Consider the following 9,525-nt stretch of genomic DNA (forward strand, 5'->3'; position numbering starts at 1 on the left):
ATTATTACATGCTTAATTAGCCTAGCGAAGCGCTGGGACTAGGCAGCTAGCTCCTTCACACACTGCTAGCCCTCCCTCTTGCACATGTATTATTTACGCCTGACTGTTAATTCTGGAAAAGAGAAGTCTTTCATCAATAATGAAAGAGCCTGTCTTTCCGAAAAGAGAGATTGTGATGTTGAGGTACAGGTTATGGCTTGTAATGATATATGATTATAAGTACAAATATGATTTCTGGAACAGGCATCCTGATTTAAGTCAATGCTCAGGTCATTGTTCCATGATTCTATTTCTAAGTTATTGACAATTCTATTTCTATGCTCCCCTATCGTTATTGTTATAAATTGTGTATAATTGCACCCACATTTAAGTGATCTGAGTATCTCTTGTCTCTCATCCCTGTGTTCCCTTTAAGAAATCAGTGCAAAGGTTCTGAAAGAGCAGCCAAGGTTTAGCCTCCCCCTTCTCCTCTCTCTCTCTCACACACACACACGTACGTACGCACGCACGCACACACACACAGGGGGCCGCTGGAGGGGACGTGTGTGTGGGGGTGTGTGTCACTCGTCTCAGTGGAGTGTGTGTGTGATTTGTGTGTGTGGGGGTGTGTGTCACTCGTCTCAGTGGAGTGTGTGTGTGATTTGTATGTTATTGAACCCCCCCCCCCCCCCCCCAAGCTTCTTTGCCCTCCCCTGATAAAAGGAGGATCTCGACATCTGAGGGGTTGGTTGGACTTCACAGCAGGGATCAGTCACTCTGAAGGAGAGGGACAGAGGGCTTTAAAGAGCATGGGCCAGGAGGGGAAAAGGGATGAAAAAAAGAGAAGAGAATTTGATGGCAGGAGGCAGCTCACACATGACCGTCACCATCGCTCCCTTATATCCCTATCTCTCTTTCCCTCGCTCTCTCTCTCCTCCTGCAGCTGTGGCTTTCTGAGCATGCCTCTTCGCCATCCAACGGCTGAGCGCACACGAGTGGGGGAAGGAAGAGAGGCAAGAGAGGAGGGGCGAAAAAGAGATTCCAGCAGACCTAGTTTGAGAAGGCACAGACAAAACAGAACCTCGAGTAGGAGCAAGGAGGGCAAATGTTTAGAGATTTTCACATTAGAGGACATTTGAAACAGGGAGAGTTGACAATGCTGTGACAATGTGATGGCCATTTCGCAACTCCTTTTCGGAGGGGGAAAGAAGATGACAAAGGAGGGAAAAGGGCTTTTCGTTGATGGCCGTGTGTGTCTCAATGGGCAGTAGGGCACGTCCGGCATTCGAGGGTTGACCGCACTCCGATGGACATTCTAGGACATGCACCTAGAACAGATAGTTGATCAAAGCGACACATTATTTTTATCGTTCCGCAGGAAGAGCTTTCGTGTTGTCAAGGGGAGAGCATCTTTGAAGTGAGAGCACTTGTTATTGAAAAGGACAAGAGGCTTGTTGTTTTTCCAGGGATTCAACTTGAAAGATAAACTTTTATCAGTCCTTTCTTTTTGAGGTTGCACACACAGGTCCCTGTTCCCTTTTATGACTCAAAAGGGGAGTTCGGCGGATGATTTTGTGGGTCAGCGGAAAGAGAACATTGGATTTGCAGTTGTTCATTTCCTTTTGTCAACACAATATATTGGGAATATCACAGTGTTGGGAATGTGTGAGGATTACAATGGAGACGAAACCTATAATTGTTTTGCAGTGGATATCCAATACTCAAATAATGGACCATATCCATCATGTTTTTTCACTCCGTGCCACTGTATGGAATTAGTGCTGGAGTTCCCAATTCCACATTGGCATCCAACCGGAAATGTAATGCTGCGAATCCTTATGATTGATTATGACTGGAGAAGTAAGTGTAAGTGCATTGCTGAAACCATTGCGCTTTTTCTTACTGCTCGGCAAGAGCTTTTTATGCGGCAACTTATCTACAATGTCCAACATCTAAAATGGTATCAACCACTGGCACAATTACAAGAACATTAAAGTAATACAAGAGCAATTCCCAGTTACTTCAAATACTAAAGGACTACAAATCAATGGCGTGGAGGTATTGTGTTTAGAGTGTAGAGTTTTAGAGTTTGGGCAAAAACTATTATTGGTGGTAAGGATTTTTTGAGTTATTACAGTCCCTAGGCAGCAATGCGGTTTCAAAGTTACTCTGCTTGACCTTTTCCCTGCTTGCTAAGTACTGAATAGAGGTTGAAGGATAACTATTCATATTTACGACGGTATTTTGGGGGAACTGATGGCAGGTCATGCAAGTGGACCTGACTTTGTACTCATCTGATGGGACTAAAACTGTCTGAACCAACTGGTGGTATATACCTGATTCAACCAACAGGACTAAAATGAACTGATGAACAGAGACAGTTACCACACATTTATTATAATACACAACCCTCTTTGAACCCAGGTTTTTGCTTTGACCCACAACCTTCATTTATTTGATATTTTATTAAATTTTTTAACAATTTTTTTCCTTGGAACTTCATTTTCCTTTGACCTGTGTTTCGTCCTTTCTTCTTGGATCTTGGTTTCACTTCTTTCTTGGACCTATTTTTCTCTTTGACCTTCGCCACCTGGTCAGTATGGTGCCACCACCGCCCACCAACAAGCCTCATGTGTGCTTGTCGGCCATCTTGATCATGAGTAGCATGGCGCTGATGGACGCCTACCTGGTGGAGCAGAACCAGGGGCCCAGGAAGATTGGTGTGTGCATCATGGTCCTTGTGGGGGACATCTGCTTCCTCCTCGTCCTACGCTACGTGGCCGTGTGGGTGGGTTCCGAGGTGCGGACCTCCAAGCGTGGCTACACCATGATCCTATGGTTCTTCTACGTCTTCGTCCTGGAGATCAAGGTCTACTTTGTCTACCAGAACTACAAGGCCGAGGACGGGAAGAGGGGAAGTTTGGACGGTTGGACTGGCGGCGGCATGGACGGGGTGGCACGGAAGGCGCTGACATTGCTTCTGTCCATCTGTGTGCCCGTGGTCTACATCACGTTGGTGGCCATCGACCACATGGAGTATGTGCGTCCGCAGAAGAAGAAGGAGGAGATCCGGCGTCGACTCTTCTGGGTGGTGGTGGACTTGCTCGACGTCCTGGACGTGCAGGCCAACCTATGGGAGCCTCAGAGGAGAGGGCTCCCCCTATGGGTGGAGGGACTCATGTTCTTCTACTGCTACATCCTGCTGCTGGTGCTGCCGTGCGTGTCGCTGAGCGAGATCAGCATGCAAGGGGTGAACATTGTGCCCCATAAGATGATGCTCTACCCGATTCTCAGCCTGGTGACCATTAACATTATCACTCTCTTCATTCGAGGCGGGAACATGGTTTTCTATAGGGACTCCAGGGTGTCTGGGATACTGATGGGTAAAAATGTGATCGCCATTGTTCTTAAGACGTGCAGTTTCGTCCAGTATCGGAGGCATCTCGGCGAGGTCCCGTCTCCCGCCCTTGGGGTAGAGATGCAGAAGAATTGCGTTGTCCATGGCCCGAAAGTGACTATGCCTGTGCCCATGCCGATGCCCATGCCACCCCAAGTAGTGATTCAAGACTTCACAAAGTTTCCCGAAGAGATGGTGTGTGTGAGTGACACAGAGGTTGAGCAAACGTGACACAGGTCTTGGTGAGAAAGTAATAAAGATACATAACATATTATAAGCATTATTATAGGACATTATAAAAGACTAATTTGTGCGTATAACAAGTTATTAAGCATGATGCCTGCAGGGTTTCAGTAAAGTGTTACCAGAACAGTTGACACAAGGAAGCACTGTGTAGGGTCACGACAAGGTGTTGCACCATTTCCTAGGACAAGGGAGGAAATGACTATAGGGAGAAGTGAATGTGTGTCCCCCCCAATGATGATGATCTAATGGAGAACAAAAAACAAAAATGAAAGGATCTTCTTAAGTATCGGACCCTTTTTTGAAATGTTCGCCTAAAATGACATACCGAAATCTAACTGCCTGTAGCTCAGGACCTGAAGCAAGGATATGCATATTCTTGATACCATTTTAAAGTAAAACCTTTGAAGTTTGTAGAAATGTGAAATTAATGTAGGAGAATATAACACATTAGATCTGGTAAAAGATATTACAAACAAAAAAACATGTTTTCAATTTTTTTGTTCTGTTCCATCATCTTTGAAATGCCAAAGAACAGCCATTAAATCGCATAGGAGTTTAGGCACAATTTAGATTTTGGCCAGCAGATGGCAGCAGTGTTTGTGCAAAGTTTCAGACTGATCCAATGAAGCATTGCATTACTGCACAAAATGCAATTGTATCAAGTCTGCCCAAATGTGCCGAATTGGTCAATTGATACATTTTCAAGTACATAACTATAGAGAACATACAAAAATTATATGGTAATAAAATATTTCAATTTACACACTCCCAGGAATGTTATAAATGATGGATAATTAGCATCCCTAAAGAAAAGACACTAACCTTCACACATCTAGATGGCCAGGTGTGGTGGGTGTGGGGCCAGATACAGCAGGGGTTCAAATTGTAGAACCCAGTTCCTATATTTGAATATAAAATTGATTTTATCAAACAAAACTACGCTACATTTTATTTCTGGGACCCTCAGCAAGATTACTGAATGTAACTACATTATTTACCTTTTGAGGTGAATGTATCAAACCAGTTGCCGTGATACATTTTTGTTGTTGTTGTGCACTCCTCAAAAAAGAGCATGGTATTTTTTCACTGTAACAGCTACTGTAAATTGGACACTTCAGTTAGATTAACCAGAATTTAAGCTTTCTGCCCATATAAGACATGTCTATGTCCTGGAAAGTTGGCTGTTACTTACAACGTCAGTCTAGTCACATTAGCGCACGTTAGCAACAACCGTCCCGGTATAGGGACACCGATCCCCTAGAGGAAAGGGATACTTCTATTTTAATAAGATGGGGATGATTTGTGTCTCTTTGTGCACCTGTAAAACTACCTAAAAATATGAATGTGCTGGATGCTGGATAAAGTAAATGAAAGAGATTCCGCACACTCTACTAATAATGTCTGTGTTTATTATTTATTTCAGCATTGTAGAGGCAGTTCAATGAACAGTAGAGTACTTTCACTCTGACCGGTCCTCCTTTCCAAACAGTTTTTGTTCTAATGCTGTTTGAGTGTCAATGTGAACCATTTGCATTGACTGACTTGTCTTTGATAAATGAGCCCTGCATTGAGAGAGTTCAGGTTGTGATTGTTATGTATTTTGTATTGGATTAAGCGATATGCGTGACACTGAAGAGCTTTAAAAGACATAAAGGAACAATTTGAAGCATTTTCTTTTCCAATCATTTTTTTTTTGTTGCTAAGAGAAGTAGACTGTTTTCTTAAGACGATTTCTTAATGTTCACTGTGGTCAACAAAATAAGATTGAAGAAAAGACTTTAATGCGACTGGTGTATGTGTCTCCGAAAATAGGCCTTTCTCAAATATGTATTGAAAATGAGCGATGTCTGCTAACTTGTTCTGACACATGCTTATGAAGCTGAGCTTTTCAGCTTAGCCTGATGACTACAAAGACAGATATTTGCACTGAAAGAAGACTATGGTGGAGAAATTACAAGATGATGTTATAATACTGTCATTGCATCAAATGGTTGTTTTATGCAACAGAATAGGGGGGTTCTTAGAACACTTTCATCTGTCTGTGTTCTACTGAGGATGGGCCTCTGGGAGATCAAACACTGACAGAAGACTTACGATGTCTTTGGGTGATAAGCCTAACAAGACCATAGCATGAGTTAATGTTTCTATACTGGGGTACCAGGGGGAGATGGCTCCAGTATGGAGTTGGGGGCCAGACCCTGGTCTCTACACGACGAGAATAGTCTTTAGAGCAGATACTGTTTGCTGTGAATTATTAGTATCTTTCATACAAATCCGAACCTTGTGACCCATTTCATACATTTGTGATTTGTCATGAACATCCAGGAGGATGGACTTTGCTATAAAATGCTGTGGCTTAGTCCTGCTGGTTGGGCTCTCAACGAATCACCTACAGGAGGGTCGTTGACAAGCTCCATTACTGCAGTAATTAAATAATAAAGTTGACTTGTTTTGAAGAAATGCAAAAGTCTCTCCTTTTGATTAGAATAATTCCACGGCAAGACATTTTTATCAAAGAGAGATATTCTACACACATTCGTGTTCAGACAGAGAAATCACAAGAGAACTTCTGTCCTGTGAAAACGACATATTTTTATAATTGAGGCATGGCTGTTCTCTTCACTCCCTCCATTCACCATGGCTGTTCTCTTCACTCCCTCCATTCACCGTTGGAAGATGGGTTCCCATTTTTCAAAAGTACAATTTCAGTATACATAAGAAAAACTATATCAAGTGCATAATTAATCCAAAGACCTTGAATTTGGCAATCAGTGCTCCCTCAAAAAAGAAGGGCATGACCCCTCTGCATTCAGAGTTAATATATTCCGAACAGTATGAGCTCTATGTTTGAGAAATGATCAATATAAAAATTCTGTTTACAGTTTTCTCAGAAAGACCATGCTGCATAATTGGTGTGGTATCCATGGCTACCCAATATCTTGTAATGACTGATATCCGCAGTATGAGGAAGATAAGTTAATGATTATGTAACTGCATTTCCTTCTGTATTGTTCCCTGATTGTTTTACAATGCCTTTGCAACAGCATTCTTTGTTTGCGGTTACGCTTTGAACCCTTAAAAGCACATTATTTATAGGGTATTACAGTATGCAGGCAATGTTCCAACTAAATATTTCAGCTCACAATTTATCCCTCACTTTTTGGACCCTTAGGGGAAAATAATACAATATGATAAACTTCATTTAAATATGATCAAGGACAAAATGTACACTGCTGCTTGGCAGTTATTCATGTTTTAGGAGGTGTATGTTGCTGAGGTTGTCTATAAGGAATGGGTAAGTGAAAGTGTAGTGGTCTTGAGATCCTCTGACGGGTCAAAATCTGACCCATACTCACACACGTATATGATATATGCACAAATACAGATGCAGTATTTTTTTGCACGCGTTACATCACAGCGTGGCATGCCACACTCGCCTGCGTCAAAATCGCCTGCAGAAAATTGAAATAACAAATGCCATCGCTCCTCATCATCACCAAGGAAATTACATTACCGTTTTTCTTTTGACCCATAATTTCACTGCAAAAACTGATGTTTGTCCAAAAGACACAAGCATCACACTGCAAGTCTGCATTCAAATACCCAATATCTATGAGGAATACCTATGTGAGAATGCTGTTCATTGACTACAGCTCAGCGTTCATGATATATGTAAATCCTCTGGTGCAGGAAAATTCTCAGCAACAACAGATTGATCAAATTAAGAGCATACATCTGTAGTCCCCTCCAAGCTTGTCACCAAGCTTGGGACCCTGGGACTGAACACCTCCCTCTGCAACTGGATCCTGAATTTACTGACAGGACGACCCCAGGTGGTGAGGGTAGGCAACAACACCGGGCCTGTCATGCCAAATAATGTCCCCCGGCCAAATAGTGTCCCCCTCTACGTCACAATGGAATTCGATAAACTATTAGCGTTGCTATATCAAAGGTGTGATGACCTAATGATTATCATTCTGGAGATCATTACAGCCTAAATTACGTTATTTTCATCATCACTATGCAAACAAGGCTGATTTCCGCGGCAATTTCACTGTTTAAACAAGTTATGTTTAGTTAATAAAATGAAAACATTAAATTCAAGCTACTTTTGGGTACCTTGTTAACATTACAACATTAAAAAAATCCATGTCTTAAACATTGCTACGTTTCGAAAATGGCAAAAAAAGTGTGTAATCTGCTTGACACATTAAAGTTACTTGCCTTACAGATCACAAAGACGGCTAATTTCCACTCCATTCATATGCAAATCAGTTTGATTCAAACACTGGTTCGTCTGGCAGTCATGTTTTTATTTTAACCTGCCCTTCCCTTATCTACACTGAAATAATATAATTTGATGATTTTTTCCAACTCGCATAGCTCATATATGGATCTATTGTAGGTCCTAGGATACAACAATGAATAATGTGGAACAAATAAATACCATCAAAGAATACCTTTTAACTTACAATAATGAACACCTTGTGAAACAGCTATGAAAACCAACCTGGCAATATTTAAGATTTTAATACAAACTTTGATAGGTTTTGGTACGGATTTTTTGTGCGCTCATATGGCAATCACAGACTAAAATACTGAATTCTGGTGTGTGGAATTCTGCCTGTCACTTGTTCTCAACAGGCAGCAAGTCTCAGAAGGGGGACTTGAAGAGGGAGACTGCAATGTCCAGACACTGCCGCTCTCTTTTTTCTGAGTGTTTGCAGTGCTAGCGTTTTTAGTTAATCTGTGTATCTCTGTCACGCCCTGACCATAGAGAGCTGTTTATTCTCTATGTTGGTTAGGTCGGGGTGTGATTAAGGGTGGGTTATCTAGGGGAATTATATGTCTATGTTGGCCTGGTATGGTTCCCAATCAGCTGTTTATCGTTGTCTCTGATTGGGGATCATATTTAGGTAGCCATTCCCCATTGTGCTTTGTGGGATCTTGACTTTGTATAGTTGCCTGTTAGCACTATTTTGAGCGTCACGTTTCGTTTTGTTCGCTTTGTTGTTTTTGTTCTTTGAGTTCTCTTCCTAATAAAAGGGATGGAAACATACCACGCTGCATCTTGGTCCAATCATTATGACGATCGTGACAATCTCACATATTATGTGCCCAGTATGTTAGATCAAGAACACTTTCTTAGCAGATAATGACAACAACAGTAGCTGTAGATGATGTAATGAAAAGTTGGAGGATGGTTGGTAATGGAAGACATCAGGTGGATCCACATCTGGGTGTTGGCCAGAACCCCTAGGTCCTGGAGAACAGGAGCAGAGTTAAAGGGAACAGGGTAGGAGACAGAGACGTAAACAAGCAAACACACAGGTTGCACTTTACTGTGAGAAAATTTGATGGATTAGTGTAGTGTTATTAACAGCGGGCAATCCTTTTTATCTGGTATAAAACCTCCACTTCCTTCTCAGTCCGTGCCTGAAGGTAGTACTCAAAGGCGTTCTGATCTGGTTTGACAACTTCCACCACACCAGGTGGGGTTTCAATGATCTGAAAGTATGTTATACAAAAATAGCAATAGACAAACAACAACACTAAGTCAATCACACATTTGAAAGACTACAGTATATGCAATAATTGTATATACAATTGTATTGTTTACCTCAGTCAACAGCTGCAGCTCCCGTACATACTCGGCCTGGATGCTGCTGTTGTGTGCAAAGAGAATTACCTTCAGGTTGTCCCACCCTTCCTGGTACCAATCAAGGGACCAGCCCATGGCAGTCTTGAGGGTCTGGTTGGTCCATTCACCAAACCTAGAGGATGGGGTAGGAAAGCGATATCTATTGACAATGTAAGACATTGAAATATGTCTGATTATGTACCATGGAAAAACAAATTGTAAAAAATTAATAAAACAAACCATTGGTGACAGAATATAACCT

At 41.9% G+C, this 9,525-nt stretch overlaps 1 protein-coding gene across 1 annotated transcript; it reads left to right on the forward strand.

The window, feature by feature from the left end:
• Window positions 1-747: 747 nt before the first annotated feature.
• LOC139566986 (transmembrane protein 121-like) lies at window positions 748-8,681 on the forward strand. Its single transcript, XM_071388380.1, has one exon. It carries the CDS (start codon window positions 2,579-2,581, stop codon window positions 3,605-3,607), a length of 1,029 nt encoding a protein of 342 aa, XP_071244481.1. The 5' UTR covers window positions 748-2,578; the 3' UTR covers window positions 3,608-8,681.
• The last annotated feature ends 844 nt before the right edge of the window (window positions 8,682-9,525 follow it).

The sequence above is a fragment of the Salvelinus alpinus genome, unplaced genomic scaffold (assembly GCF_045679555.1).
Source record: "Salvelinus alpinus unplaced genomic scaffold, SLU_Salpinus.1 scaffold_40, whole genome shotgun sequence".
Lineage (NCBI taxonomy): Eukaryota > Metazoa > Chordata > Actinopteri > Salmoniformes > Salmonidae > Salvelinus > Salvelinus alpinus.

Excerpts from the sequence above, each read along its gene's own strand:
- LOC139566986 (XM_071388380.1), top strand. The coding sequence starts at position 2,579 with ATGGTGCCACCACCGCCCACCAACAAGCCTCATGTGTGCTTGTCGGCC.